The sequence below is a fragment of the Stigmatopora argus genome, chromosome 8 (assembly GCF_051989625.1).
Source record: "Stigmatopora argus isolate UIUO_Sarg chromosome 8, RoL_Sarg_1.0, whole genome shotgun sequence".
NCBI lineage: Eukaryota > Metazoa > Chordata > Actinopteri > Syngnathiformes > Syngnathidae > Stigmatopora > Stigmatopora argus.
The window spans coordinates 13,757,707-13,772,515 of record NC_135394.1 but is presented as its reverse complement, the minus strand read 5'-3'; the positions used below and the strand labels follow the sequence as shown (position 1 = coordinate 13,772,515).

At 44.1% G+C, this 14,809-nt stretch overlaps 1 protein-coding gene across 1 annotated transcript in view; it reads left to right on the top strand.

The window, feature by feature from the left end:
• The window catches only part of fryl (furry homolog, like), a 69,854-nt gene that overhangs the window by 37,253 nt on the left and 17,792 nt on the right, over nucleotides 1-14,809 (top strand). The window contains exons 23-50 of the mRNA XM_077606504.1: nucleotides 80-290; nucleotides 1,664-1,788; nucleotides 1,867-1,924; nucleotides 2,582-2,673; nucleotides 2,818-2,990; nucleotides 3,922-4,082; nucleotides 4,149-4,259; nucleotides 5,462-5,616; nucleotides 5,694-5,793; nucleotides 6,210-6,378; nucleotides 6,468-6,736; nucleotides 6,811-6,951; nucleotides 7,026-7,191; nucleotides 7,270-7,354; nucleotides 8,143-8,255; nucleotides 8,333-8,483; nucleotides 8,866-8,969; nucleotides 9,044-9,226; nucleotides 9,692-9,911; nucleotides 10,009-10,130; nucleotides 10,486-10,673; nucleotides 10,746-10,840; nucleotides 10,917-11,524; nucleotides 12,492-12,760; nucleotides 12,840-12,980; nucleotides 13,932-14,132; nucleotides 14,203-14,364; nucleotides 14,447-14,521. Of these exons, the coding sequence (XP_077462630.1) occupies nucleotides 80-290; nucleotides 1,664-1,788; nucleotides 1,867-1,924; nucleotides 2,582-2,673; nucleotides 2,818-2,990; nucleotides 3,922-4,082; nucleotides 4,149-4,259; nucleotides 5,462-5,616; nucleotides 5,694-5,793; nucleotides 6,210-6,378; nucleotides 6,468-6,736; nucleotides 6,811-6,951; nucleotides 7,026-7,191; nucleotides 7,270-7,354; nucleotides 8,143-8,255; nucleotides 8,333-8,483; nucleotides 8,866-8,969; nucleotides 9,044-9,226; nucleotides 9,692-9,911; nucleotides 10,009-10,130; nucleotides 10,486-10,673; nucleotides 10,746-10,840; nucleotides 10,917-11,524; nucleotides 12,492-12,760; nucleotides 12,840-12,980; nucleotides 13,932-14,132; nucleotides 14,203-14,364; nucleotides 14,447-14,521 (4,648 nt within the window). The remainder of the gene's footprint in view (nucleotides 1-79; nucleotides 291-1,663; nucleotides 1,789-1,866; nucleotides 1,925-2,581; nucleotides 2,674-2,817; nucleotides 2,991-3,921; nucleotides 4,083-4,148; nucleotides 4,260-5,461; nucleotides 5,617-5,693; nucleotides 5,794-6,209; nucleotides 6,379-6,467; nucleotides 6,737-6,810; nucleotides 6,952-7,025; nucleotides 7,192-7,269; nucleotides 7,355-8,142; nucleotides 8,256-8,332; nucleotides 8,484-8,865; nucleotides 8,970-9,043; nucleotides 9,227-9,691; nucleotides 9,912-10,008; nucleotides 10,131-10,485; nucleotides 10,674-10,745; nucleotides 10,841-10,916; nucleotides 11,525-12,491; nucleotides 12,761-12,839; nucleotides 12,981-13,931; nucleotides 14,133-14,202; nucleotides 14,365-14,446; nucleotides 14,522-14,809) is intronic.

The window sequence follows — 14,809 nt, the reverse complement described above, 5'->3', positions numbered from 1 at the left end:
GGACGCCGTCGTGCGCCCTGTCCGTCAATCCGCCGGATGTCCCCGTTGACGCCGCCTGTGTTTTTTACCCGGCCGGCAGCAGCCCCATCAATGCCAAGAAAGTAAACAGCCTGAGCGGCAACGACTCCTACGTCAGCCTCTGGCGGAATTACCTGATCCTGTGCTGCAGCTCGGCCTCTTCGTCGTCCTCCCCCACGTGCTCTTCCTCGTCCGCCTCGGGCTCCGTCCGCTGCTCCCCGTCCGAGACGCTGGCGTCCACGCCGGACAGCGGCTACAGCTATGATTCCAAGGTAGGGAAAGCCTAGCGCGCTGCCCCAGACCGGCCAGTCCTGTCTTCAATTTTCCACCTTAACATACAGTGGTATCTCAACATACGAGCAATTTGAGATACAAGTAAAATGTTGCGGAAATATTTATTTTGAGATACGAGACAAATTTTGATATACGAGCAGACATGAGAAACATTTGAGATACGAGTAATATTTTGGGGAAATATTTATTTTGAGATACGAGACAAATTTTGATATACGAGCAGACATGCGAACCATTTGAGATACAAGTAATATTTTGGGCAAATATTTATTTTGAGATACGAGACAAATTTTGATATACGAGCAGACATGCGAACCATTTGAGATACGAGTAATATTTTGGGCAAATATTTATTTTGAGATACGAGACAAATTTTGAAATACGAGCAGACATGCGAACCATTTGAGATACGAGTAATATTTTGGGCAAATATTTATTTTGAGATACGAGACAACTTTTGATATACGAGCAGACATGCGAACAATTTGAGATACGAGTAATATTTTGGGCAAATATTTATTTTGAGATGTGAGACAAATTTTGATATACGAGCAGACATGCGAACCATTTGAGATACGAGTAATATTTTGGGCAAATATTTATTTTGAGATACGAGACAAATTTTGATATACGAGCAAACATGCGAACCATTTGAGATACGAGTAATATTTTGGGCAAATATTTATTTTGAGATACGAGACAAATTTTGATATACGAGCAAACATGCGAACCATTTGAGATACGAGTAATATTTTGGGCAAATATTTATTTTGAGATACGAGACAAATTTTGATATACGAGCAAACATGCGAACCATTTGAGATACGAGTAATATTTTGGGCAAATATTTATTTTGAGATACGAGACAAATTTTGATATACGAGCAGACATGCTGGTCATAACATCATGGCCACTTTCTTTCTGGTCGCAACTCCCTCTTTGTAATGTCTCTACGAGCACTGGGCGGAGCATTGCATTTTTTCAGTGTTTTTTTTCCCGTCAGTCAGTGCGAATGGCGTTTATACTACTTCTCGTTGGCAAGTGGTCGTGCGTTATCCTATTGTGAGGACATTTGTGTGCATCATTTTGGGAATATTTTGAAGGGAAGACAAAAGCAAACAACCCTCGATAGGTTGCATCTGAAAGTCAGGGTGGAGGCGGGCCAAATAGAGCCAACCCGGGAGAAGAAAGGTATCAAAATGTCAAACAAAATTAGAATTAAGTTTAGTGTAAAGTTAGATTAAACTTATTTTTGAGTGTGTCTCCATCGTAATCCAAGTTCATTTAAATTTGTTTATGTTATGTTACGAGCGTGTTGCCGTGCAAAATGTTTTTTTTTTTCTCTTGCCAGATTGTGGGCACACCCTCCCCTTCCTCACTGTTCAAACACATCGTTCCGATGATGCGCTCCGAGAACATGGACATCACGGAGTCTCTGGTGCTGGGGCTTGGCAGGACCAACCTCGTGGCCTTCAGGTACCAGTGACATTCCACAATGACTTCCTACGTGGTTGTCGCGCCTGCTAACGCAGGCGACTTTGGCTTCTCCGACAGAGAGTTGATAGAGGAGCTCAACCCCATCATAAAAGAAGCTCTGGAGAGAAGACCTGAAGTAAGTATGAGGCAGAAGCGTCAGTTAATGCAAGTCATGAGTGAGACTCGAGACAACACTGTAGGATTTTAGATTATAATTTTGTTTTATTTAGTTCAAAACAAAATTCAGTTTGATTTTTTTTTTTTTAAACCTTTCAGGAGCCGTGTTCACAACAATGGACAGCTATTTGAATGTTGCTTTTTCAAATATGAATGTCATTTTATAGGGCGAGTGACTATTTTTGGTCATAACTTTATTATTCGCAATTATATTGTCTATATTAGAAATGGAATGTTATTGTTATTCATGAGGGAATTAAATAATTGCATGCCATTTATGGTGATAGACCTCAATTTCAACTTTACTGCCTGTTCATCAAGTTAAAAAAAAGAAACTAAACATAATTAAGACCACAAAGAACATTTAAGAAAATGTTAAATGACATTTTGGGGGTAAAAATAAATAAATAAATCAGAGTGTTTTTTTTATTATCCTTTTGTAAACAGGCGAATACCGCATTTAATTTCAGTTTATATTTATTTCACTTAACATGTCATTTTTTTCCCAATTGCACTTTTTATCATTTTGTCCATATTCATATAACAATAACTCTGATTGAAGCAATTTACTGTTAGGTCTGTATCATTTGACTTTTTTTTTTTTTTTGCTTCACAGAACATGAAGCGACGCAGGCGCCGTGACATCCTCAGGGTCCAGCTGGTCCGGATTTTCGAGCTCCTGGCTGATGCTGGTGTCATCAGTCAAACGTACAGAATTCACAAATAAAGATCTACACCGGGGGTTCTCAAGAGTATTACATCAGAAACATTTTTTTGAGAACTCCCGGTCAAGACAATTTCAGCATGAGGCTTTCAAAGTTATCTCATATACCTGTTCCACTCCTCTCACAGAGCTAGTGGGGGTCTCGATGGCGAGAGTCACTCTCTGAACAGCACGCTGCTAGAATACGTGGACCTGACCCGTCAGCTTCTGGAGGCGGAAAATGACAAGGACTCGGACACGCTCAAAGATATCCGCTGTCACTTCAGCGCCTTGGTAGCAAACATTATCCAGAATGTTCCAGGTATCAGTCACCTTTCCCCTTTTGCAAAAAGCCCTATCCTCATTTTTCAAAATGAAGCCATTATTTCTACCGTGTGCGGTCGATTGGTCGCCGGTCTTTTGGTCGCCCCGACCGCGACAACGGGCGACCAAAAGACCGGCGACAAAACAAGGTAAAATAACACTGTCTACGCATCAATAAAAGCCAACAATGGCCATGAGCAGTTTCACTGCACCGACGTTTGAGTGTATAAGAGTTTGTATGTACATGCGTTGTCCCTTTAAGAAGCTACGTCAGTCAGGGTCTTAACAAGTTATCATACCTGTCAACCTCTGCCGATAACTGCCCTTATAAATGATTATGATTCCCCTTACAAACCCCCCAAAAACCTTACAAACACCGTACGACTCGTACGGTGTTTGTAAGGTTTTTGGGGGGTTTGTAAGGGGAATCATAATCATTTATAAGGGCAGTTATCGGCAGAGGTTGACCCCGATGAGAACCACGTGGATAATGGCCACATTGAAGAAGAAATGGAAGGTCACGATGCCGATCAACTAAACTGTAATTTGTCAGAGTTCAGACATGTCGGTGAAGTAGAGATATCAGTGGAAGTCAGCCTGAACGACCTCAAAACTCAGTACGACTCGTACGGTGTTTGTAAGGTTTTTGGGGGGTTTGTAAGGGGAATCATAATCATTTATAAGGGCAGTTATCGGCAGAGGTTGACAGGTATGAGTTCTCCAACAAAAAACAATAAAAGTCCGGAAAATTTGCAGCTTTTCTTTAGCCTAATAATTACTAGGGCATTAAGTATGACCAAATAGTAATTCGCAGTTTGTATTTAGAGAATTTGAGCAACGATTTAAATGTTAATTATCACTTAACCTTCCGGGCGACCAAAAGACCGGTGACCAATTGACCGTGTACCATTTCTACGGTTTCCTCCTAGTACACCAGCGTCGAAGCATCTTCCCGCAGCAGTCGCTGCGACACAGCCTCTTCATGCTATTCAGCCACTGGGCCGGCCCGTTCAGCATCATGTTCACGCCGTTGGACCGCTACAGCGATCGGAACATGCAGATCAACCGACATCAGTACTGCGCGTTAAAGGTACGCGTGGAGGCACGTGAGACCCCCAAAGTAAAGGTGTAACAGTTGATCACGTTTTATTACCAGGCTATGTCTGCCGTCTTGTGTTGCGGCCCTGTTGCCGACAACGTCGGACTTTCCTCGGATGGATATCTCTACAAGTGGCTGGACAACATTTTGGATTCCCAGGATAAGAAAGTAAGATATCTAATATGCTATCTAACTGATATAGGATCATCTGCAAAACAACATTTAAATTCCTTAATGCCATTTAGAACACAGAGAAGCAGAACTATTACCATATTTTCTCTCATATACGCTGTATTTGTCGCTAAAAAAATGATGATTGAATCGAGGGTATGGCTTATATGCGCATAAAAAGACGACATGCACGAAACTGCAAGGTACATACCTGTCAACCTCTGCCGATAACTGCCCTTATAAATGATTATGATTCCCCTTACAAACCCCAAAAAAACCTTACAAACACCGTACGACTCGTAGGGTGTTTGTAAGGTTTTTTGGGGTTTTGTAAGGGGAATCATAATCATTTATAAGGGCAGTTATCGGCAGAGGTTGACAGGTATGAAGGTGACATGGACGAAACACCATAACGCAAGACATTGCAGCCGATATGGTCATTTATTTCAAAATAGAGAAAAGATAGACAGATAAAACGTTTAATAAAATGTATTTTTTTTTTGAAAATCAAGAAAAAAAATAAAGCGAATCTTGCCTAAAACGTGAAAAAACTCACTCACTTGTGCCTGCCATTGCTTGCCATCTTACCTAGGGATGACAAACAAGACCACTGCGGACACACTTCCTGGTTGTACTGCTCACATGACTTCCTTTTTGAATTTGTCTACATGCAGGCCACACCCACACAAGTCTTTCGATTCATACAGTATCTCAGAAATACCATGTGTGATTATTTTTCTTAAGATTTTCCCTTCAAAGTAACACATTTGTAGTCCCTATTAAAACCATGAATATGGAGGTGAAAATTGTGAATCAGGGGGCGGCTTACACGAGGGAAATTGTAAAATTCAACGGATATTAGGTGAGAAAATGCAGTATACTCAAAATTAAAATGAACAGAAAGAAAAACATTTTTGTTTTGATTGTTCATCACACGGCTCTCTGCACTAAATGTGTGACGGAATAGAATAGTCCAAAGAGCAATGTGGTTACATAATGCATTCTAACTGCATAACATAGGTGCTATGTCAAATGAGCATGTCACTTTTGCTTGGCCTAACCCAGGAAGTTGAGGTCATACCACCGCTCGTGTACAAATAGATCCCTCTAGTGTTGCACAGAAGTACTGCCAAGGCTTTTCAGCCCGGATTTGACCCATTCATCTGTTTACATCGTTTCATTTGTCCTCACAATTTTAGGTTCATCAGTTGGGCTGCGAGGCAGTCATGCTGCTGCTTGAGTTAAACCCGGACCAGAGTAACTTGATGTTCTGGGCCGTGGATCGCTGTTACACTGGCTCCCGTCGCGTGGCCTCAGGATGCTTCAGGGCCATCGCCAACGTCTTTCATAATAGGTTGGAAACGGCGGGCTCATCCTTTTACAGTGTGACGTCGGTCGCCGCTATTCCACTTCTTTTTCTTATACTTTCAGGGATTATCAATTTGACACTGTGGTGCTGCTAAACCTGATTTTGTTCAAGGCCGCTGACTCATCCCGGGACATTTACGAGGTGGCCATGCAACTGTTACAGGTATGAAAGAGTTGTTATATTTATACGATAGATTTTGTTTAAAAAAAATAAATTGCGTCCTTGAGTCTTAATTGAAATAATGAATGTTTAATGTCGGTTCTTTGTAGTACTGCCTTCTGGTGGCCAAAGACATGTATACAAAGGAGACACTATTGTGCTTCAATGGAGTTTCCCATTTATTTTGTCTGGAGAAATGAATTTTAGACGCGAGCAATGTGAAAAAGTGTGGCTAAACTCAACGCTTATTTATTAGAATACGAATAGAATAATATAAGTTTAAATAAGTCGCACCTTTGTATTCAATTTTCTTTCAAAAAAATCAATTTTAAAAATTATTATTATTAAAATGACAGAAGTGCAAAAGTATTGCTTCTTACCAAATGTTTGTTTGCTTTTTTTTCGTGCCTCATTTGCAGATTCTCGAACCCAAGTTCTTCCGTTACGCCCACAAGTTGGAAATCCTTCGAACGGACGGCATCCTGACGCCGCCCTCGCCGCTGCCGCATCTCTACTCCGTGTCATACTATCAGCTGTCCGAGGAACTGGCCCGAACGTACCCAGAGCTCACGCTGCCCATCTTCTCAGGTCACTGTCTCTTTAAATAACTTCTCTCAGCAGAGCACTAGACATCTTGTGAATGACTTTGAAACAATTCCCATCCACGGGCAACACAGAGGTGAGCCAGCGGATCCAAACGGCGCATCCCGGCGGTCGCCAGGTGATGTTGCACTACCTCCTACCCTGGATGAACAACGTGGAGCTGGTGGATTTCAAGCCCGCCACGCGCCGTCCGGACGACCCCAGCAGCGGCGAGGAGGACGAGGACTCGCAGGACGGGGACATAATGATGGTCAATAGCCGACGGTGGCTACGTGGGGAGGGATGGGGCTCGCCCCGGGCCACCACCATGGTGCTAAACAACCTCATGTTTATGACGGCCAAGGTAGGTTGGATTCAGAGTAGAGTTAAAATAGAGTGACAGCTTTACCGACAATGTTTTTTTTGGTCCAATCGCAGTATGGGGATGAGTTCGCTTGGTCGGAGATAGAGAACGTGTGGACGACGTTAGCAGACAGCTGGCCAAAGAACCTCAAAATCATTCTCCACTTCCTCATAAGCATGTCCGGAGTCAGCAGTGAGCCCAGCCTGCTGCCCTACGTCAGTCGAGTTCTTGTGCACCTGCTGGTATTTTTGGTCAAGCCCACCCTGAAAACCATCCCTTGCATCTACAGGTGAAGCGTGTAGTGGTGTACCTGGGTCGCGACAAGACCATGCAGCTTCTGGAGGAGCTGATGAGCGAGCTGGAGTTGACGGAGCCCGTCAGCTCGGCCGTGGCCCACATGGACAACCCGCCTTTCTATCGTATCAGCTCCAGTTACAAGATCCCCTCGGTCGCTGGTTAGCCACAAGCTTTTGACTTTTACAGTTCCCAGAAGGCTTAACGCTTAGTCTTGTTACGTCTTTGTGGTCCCGCAGGTACAACATCCAGCAGCAACACGATAATGCCAGGGCACGACGGTCACCATGACGCCAAGGTCAAAGATTCAAACATGGAGGACAGGTATGAAACTTCGATATCGCATATACGCCGTCATTTTTTGTAAAAAAAAAATGGTGGCTGAATCAAGGGTACGGCTTATATGCGCACAAATTAGACCTGACATGCACGAAACTGCAAGGTGACAAGGACGAAACGCCATAACGCGGCCAATACGTCATTGTTTTCATAATAGAGGACAGATAAACAGATAAAACACTAAACAAAAATTATTTTGACGTCTATGAATGAAATTCAAGAAAAAAATAAACAGTATCTAGCATAAAACATGAAAAAACTCACTTGCTTGTACCTGCCATTGCTCATTTAGGGCGCTGCCATCCTACCTCGGGATGACAAACTACTGCCTGACGATCTTTTTTAAGATTTTCCCTTCAAAGTTATTAAAACCATGAATGTGGAGGTGAAAATTGTGAATCGGGGGAGTGTCTAATACGAGGGAAATTGTAAAATTGAACGGTTTGAAGGCAATTTTAAGGGTGGGTCTTGTATGCGGAGGCAACTAATATGCAAAAAAATATGGTAATTGTGGATATTAAATGCACAACTTGATGTCATTGAATTATGGGGAAAGTAGCACATATTTAAGGATAGACATTCAATTGTGGTGGCTCAAATCCTCCCTTAGCTAATTATTTCGGCACTTAGTCATTCTAAGCAGTCCATAAAAAAAATCACGAGCGCTATTATCTTTCTATCAACATTCCTACTGCACCCCATCACCATCCAAAGTGATTTCAGTGGGCGCAAATTAGCATCTCAGTGCTAACGATGTGTGCAATTTTTTTCAGTTACACACACCTAGATATCTACGGTGGTCTGAACACTAACCTGAACCGCCAGCATCACCGTCTGGAGTCTCGTTACAGCAGCAGTTCAGGCGGCTCTTACGAAGAAGAGAAAAGTGAGCACGGATTTACGCCGCCGACTGTCAATGCAAACGATTTTTTGAGCGCACTTTATTTGCTGGTCGCTGTCTAGGCGACTCCATGCCGCTTTACGCCAACTGGCGCTTAAAAGTGATGGATCACAACCGTCCGGAGCCTCTCCCCTTCCCCCCGACGGGAGGTTGCTGGTCCCCGCTGGTGGATTACCTGCCGGAGAACAACGCCCCCGCGGTAGCACTGCACAGGTAAGGACAAGAAAATGTTTTTAATGAATGTTTTAAAAAAAATTAGGCCGGGCAAAAATAACTGAATGAGGCAAAATCCCAACCGTTATTTTTAGATTAGATTAGAACTTTATTTCATCCCATATTCGGGAAATTTCCTTGGTTGCAATAGCGAGACAGACACAGAAGACATTGTAGACCTAGTTAAAAAAAATGGAGCCACACACAGGAAGTCCACAAGGTAGGGACCTTCTGCAGACTGAGACTGAGGTTACCGCACAGTCCTTCAGTAGTCTGGAGGTTTTAATAAAACATTATAGTGTAAATTTCATGATGAGCTATGTAATCTTGGAACTATTGACTAGTCCCCCCAAAAAAATCAAGTTTGCTTGCTGTTTTCCAGATGTAACATCGCCGTCATCCTCCTAACCGACCTCATCGTGGATCATGGCGTCAAAGTGGAATGGAGTGCCTATTTGCATCTCTTACTGCACGCCATATTTATTGGTACTTTTCTTGCCATTTTTTTTAACCTCCCTTGACATCCTCATTGGTGCTCACGCTACAACTCCCCTCGTCAGGGTTTGACCACCAACACCCGGAGGTTTACGAGCATTGCAAGCGCCTCCTGCTCCACCTACTCATCGTCCAGGGCACCAACAGCAGTGTTCCGGGCGTGGCCATGGTGCTTCTCCGTAACAGGGAGTTCAATGAAACGAGAGTGCTCACAGTCAAGCCACCTGCGCCCGAGTTCCACTTCACAGGTACAGTGGTACCTCTACTTGTGAAATTAATTTATGTCTTGGATTTTTTGGGGTATTAGACCAATATTTTATATGTAAATTGTTCAATTTGTTCCATGGTTCTGCAAAAAAAACAACCAACTAAACTCTTTCAGAGTGATCAAAGTATCCCAATTTGGTATGAAAGATGTGAGAAACCATTCCCACCAGTTAAAAAAGAAAAAGAAGACAGCCAATGAGAGGCCAGCGCAGTGTAGGGAGATTGTCAAGCAGGACGCAATGCTACCGTGACAATTTCAAAATAAAATAAGAAATGTATTAAGGTTTTGGGGTTTTTGTGACTTGAAACTCTTTTTCGTATGTTGGAACAGTAATTTGCCTATTAAGGGGTTTCGTAACCGGAAAATTTTGTATGTAGAAGCATTGCTAAGTACTGTCGCAGCGCATGTTTATACACGGAATTAACATTTGTTTTTGCGGATGTAGGCGTGCAAGAGTTGCTGCCTGACTGCCAGCCATCGCCGGTGACCGACTCGGGCCTGAGCTCCAGTTCCACGTCCTCCAGCATCAGCCTGGGTGCCGGCGGGTCCTCGCTGTCCCACTTTTCTCAAATGTCCCATACGTCGCCCTCGCTCCTCAGCGAAGTGGACGCCAGTGCCGAGAAGGACGAGAAAGTCAGGGCGCTCATAGAATTTATTACCTCCAGGTGAGAATGCCAGTTTCATCAATACGGAGTTTTTATTTTTGAGAGCAAATCGGCAGGAAATCCGATACTAATTTACCCCCGTGGCTCTGTGATACAGGAAACGCGGACCACTCTGGAACCACGAAGACGTGTCACCCAAGAATCCCAACATCAAGAGTGCTGAGCAGCTGAGTCCATTTGTCAGACATGTCATGAATGTCTTTAAACTTTCCCAGCCAGGTACCAACTCTTATATGAGTGTCTTAAAAAGTTTTAAGTCTTAAATTTGCTCTTCTTCCCATTTTAAATTGCCCTGCTTTGCATGAAGTTCTAGGATTTGGGGTGTTTTTAATGCAAATTTTGTGTCCATTTTTTTTCTCTGATCCTTTCACTAGTTTCCATAAAATGTTTACGGATTTTATTTTATTTTTTTTCTGACATTTTGTCATTTGACATGGTGATGAACTCCAAAAAAGTTCATTAGTGTACTAGTTTTGCCCTTTGTTCCATCACCTGCTACTTTTGTTTTTTGTAACCGGTCCAAGACAAAGAAATATTGAAGAATTTCCCTGAAAATGTGTTCTTTCCAATTCAGATTTTCAACTGGACTCCCTGCTAAGCGACGTGGCCCTGCAGACAGCGCTCTCGTGCTCCTCTCGCCACTACGCCGGGCGCTCCTTCCAAATTTTCCGGGCCCTCAAGCAGCCGCTCACTCCCGCCACCTTGTCCGATATCCTCTCCAGATTGGTGGAGACTGTGGGCGACCCCGGAGAGGAGGCTCAGGTCAGGACTTGAAAAGACCAACTTTGTCACAGCCGGACCGAGTCACAGAATCTGAATTTTATTTTTTTTTAGGGTTTTGTCATCGAACTACTCCTCACACTGGAGTCCGGCATCGACACACTGGCAGAATCGGTCAAAAACTACGACCTCCTCACCGCCTTAGTGCAGTACGTCTTGTCCTTGTGGTGTATATTATGGCGTCAGGTTCGGCCTCTTACCCCGTTTTTTTTTTATTCTTGGCAGAACTTCCACTTGCGATCACCTGCTGGGGCCCAAATTTGCGGCCAACCGAAAGAGCACGGGCCAGCTGAACATCAGCAGCGGCGGGCTCTTCCACTACGCGCACAACCGCAGCAACTCCCTACGAGCCAGCATGGTGGGCGAACGCAAGGCAGACCGGCGGCGCAGCAACACTCTGGACGTGGCCGACCGCCTGGGCGGCAGCCACGGCAACCTGGCGCGCACCCGCAGCTTATCGGCGTTGGGCGGAGGCGGGGGGAGCGGCGGCGGACCGGGGAGAGACGGCGACCCCCCCGTGGACCCCGCCAACCTGATGGCCACCGTTTTCTGGATCGCCACCTCGCTGCTGGAGTCGGACTACGAATTTGAGTACCTGTTGGCCCTGCGGTTGCTCAATAAGCTGCTGGGCCACCTTCCCTTGGATCGGGAGGACAACAGGGAGCATTTGGAGAGGATCCAGGCCAAGCTCAAGTGGTACAGCTTCCCGGGGCTTCTGCAACTCTTCCTCAAGGGCTTCACCTCCACCGCCACGCAGGAGCTCACCGTCCAATTGCTCAGCAAGCTCATCAGCGTCTCCAGGCACGCACTGGTCGACCCTTCACAACTGGCAGGCAAGTGGCCTCGATTTTGTTTCTATTCTTCTAGAGCAGGGGTGTCAGACTCGGGTTGGTTCACGGGCCGCTTTAACGTCAACTTGATTTCACGTGGGCCGGACCATTTTAGATATAATATTTAGATTTTTTTAAATAAATGGATTAAAAGCCCAGAATATTCAGTTTTTATAGATCTAAAACAATGTTTATTTTAGCTTTTTTAATATATTTTTAGATTTTACAAAATGATTTTTGAACTAAAAACTGAAAAAAATGATTAAAAAATTACAATTATTGATTTATAAGGAGGAAAATCAGGAAATTTAATATACATCTATACTCTTCATTTTCACTTGATCCTAAAACAGAGAGTCGGCACTCATGATTTACTTTCCCAGGCCACACAAAAGGATGCGGCGGGCCAGATTTGGCCCCCGGGCCGCCACTTTTACACATATGTTCTAGAGCGATGTCATTCATCGCCCAACTGCCTGTCTTTGTAGTCGAAAATTGACAATTTGTTATCGATGAGCCTTTTGTTGCCATGGAAGTTTTGAAAGTATGTCTTGTGCTTGTGTTACTATAAACTATTTATGTTTGATAGTTTAAAGTAGAGTATTACAAAAGTCTTAAAATAGTTTTACTCCAATACAATGAAATTTAGAGCAATGGCTAAGTGCTGGGACAGGTTGTTCACATATTGTCCATAGGATGTCGCCATTGTGTTGCAAAACGGCCTGCTAAAATGCATTAAGAAAATGTGTGCTATTAATACTTGTTTTAGTCTGGTGGGGGTGCATGAGAATCCTGGTAGATAGCCAGGTGTATTAAGCACTAATGGGAAGCATTAACTCGTAAAAGGTTATTGTTTTTTTAAATTGATGTTTTGTCAACTTCCGGCATTGCTTTCTGGGTGTTTTTTAATGTATTTCCATTTACTGCTACACCCAAGCCTCCTTTTGAATTTGTGATGTTTCCGCGACAGGCTTCCCGCTGAACATCTTGTGCCTGCTGCCTCACCTCATCCAGCACTTTGACAGCCCCACGGGCTTCTGCAAGGAGACGGCGGACAAGATCGCCAAGCTGTGTGCCGCCGACAAGTCGGCCACGCTCTCCAACTTGGCGCACATGATGAGCCTCTACAGCACGCACAGCTACTCGCGCGACTGCGCCAACTGGATCAACGTGGTCTGCCGCTATGTGCACGACGCCTTCGCCGATATCACCCTCAACCTGGTCACCTATTTGGCTGAGGTCGGGAAAAAAATTTGACCGCAATCGTCCGTCTGTTTCTGTGTTGTGTTTTTTTGCTGAAGCCCGTGTTTGTCGACAGCTATTGGAAAAGGGCCTTCCCGGCATGCAGCAGTCCTTGCTGCAGATCATCTACAGCCTACTGAGTCATATCGATCTGTCGGCTGCCCCGGTCAAGCAGTTCAACCTGGAGATAATGAAGATCATCGGCAAATATGTTCAGGTCAGTCTCCTCTGTGCTGAAGTGGTGTTTTGCAAAGAACTGAAAAAGGAGAGTCATGGACCACCAGATGCCAATTCATTTTTGGAATGGTCTCCGGAAACTACCGTATTTTCACGACTATACGGCGCATCGTATTTTTAGCCGCAGTGTCAATAACGAGTGCTATTTCTGTATTTTAAACACACAAAGGACGCACCGTTTTTATAGACGCAGCCAGGCATGGCAAAACATACACCAGCTTAAACATACGGACACACGCTAAAAACACGTTTTTAAAAAGGCAACGGAAGCAAAACCGAGTTCGGTTGTACTTTATTTAGCCAGCGCCCTGTCTATTTTGGAGAAAATTTAAGACCTATGTGCGCATTATAGTCGTGAAAATACGGTATGTCATTTCAAAGTAAAGTGCAGTGTGAAATTAATATACAAAATAATTATACTTACAATTGCAGTATAATTATTATTTTTTTTGCCAGGATATAGGTATATTTTTTTGCCATTGTATTTTAAGATATTACTGAGAATCTTACCCTTTTTTGCTAGGCATTGGCATTTTTTGTAATGTTTTATTATTCTTAATTTTTTTACTATTTCAATTCATTGGTGAATTCTTGTTTACTTCTATTTCCATTTTTTCCCCTGCTTTTGCCCTATTTTTATAGCCGTCAACTGTTTTTGGTTATTTTCTGTCACTCTGCCAGATATTTGCAATTTTTCTGCAACTGTTTCTTCATTTTCGCACACACCGACGATCTCCTAAAACAAATTCTTTACTTGCTTTCCCCCGTTGGGACTAATCCACCAGTTTGCTTTTTTAACCGCTGTGAGCCACAAGCGGGGATTGGCAAAAACATTTCCCTTGGCATTCCTGAATTCCAGCAAAAAGTCTGCTCACCTGCCCTGCCCCAACCGACCTGGCTCAACATTCCTTTTGGCCTTTTCTTAACACAGAGTCCACATTGGAAGGAGGCGCAAAACATTCTCAAGCTGGTGGTGTCCCGCTCGGCCAGCCTGGTGGTGCCCGATGACGTGCAGCGCTCGTACAGCAGCGAGTCTTGCGGTTCGCCGGAGATCGCCTTCACGCGCATATTCAACAACTCCTCGAAGGAGCTACCCGGGAAGACCCTGGACTTCCACTTTGACATCTCCGAGGTTGACCTTTTTCTTATCTCGAGAGATATGCGTGAGCGTTGAGCTAACCGTTCGTCACGTGGCTCGCCAGACGCCCATCATTGGACACAAATATGGTGATCAACGCTCGATGGTCGGTCGGAACGGGAAACAGCAGATGAACGCCGTCACTCGGAGTACTTCGTCCACGTCCTCCGGATCCAATTCCAACGGCTTGGTGCCGGTGAGCTGGAAGAGGCCGCAGCTTTCTCAGGTAAAACAAGGAGAAAGGTTGATATTTTTATCCGTCTTGGTGGTCCAATTATCAATGTTTGCTTCTTTGTTTTCTTTTACAGAGAAGAACCAGAGAAAGACTCATGAATGTTCTCTGTCTATGCGGTCCAGAGGCCGGCATTCCCAAAAATCCATCTGTAAGACTTCTCATTACCGTATTTTCTTGCATTTAAGCCGTATTTTCTTGCATATACGCCGTATTTGTCGCCAAAAACATGATGACTGAATCGAGGCTGCGGCTTATATGCGCTCAAATTAGACTTGCACAAAACTGCAAGGTGACAAAGACGAAACGCTATAACGTACGTGTGTCAAAGTGGCGGCCCGGGGGCCAAATCTGGCCCGCCGCATCATTTTGTGCGGCCCGGGAAAGTAAATCATGAGTGCCGACTTTCTGTTTTAGGATCAAATTAAAATGAAGAGCA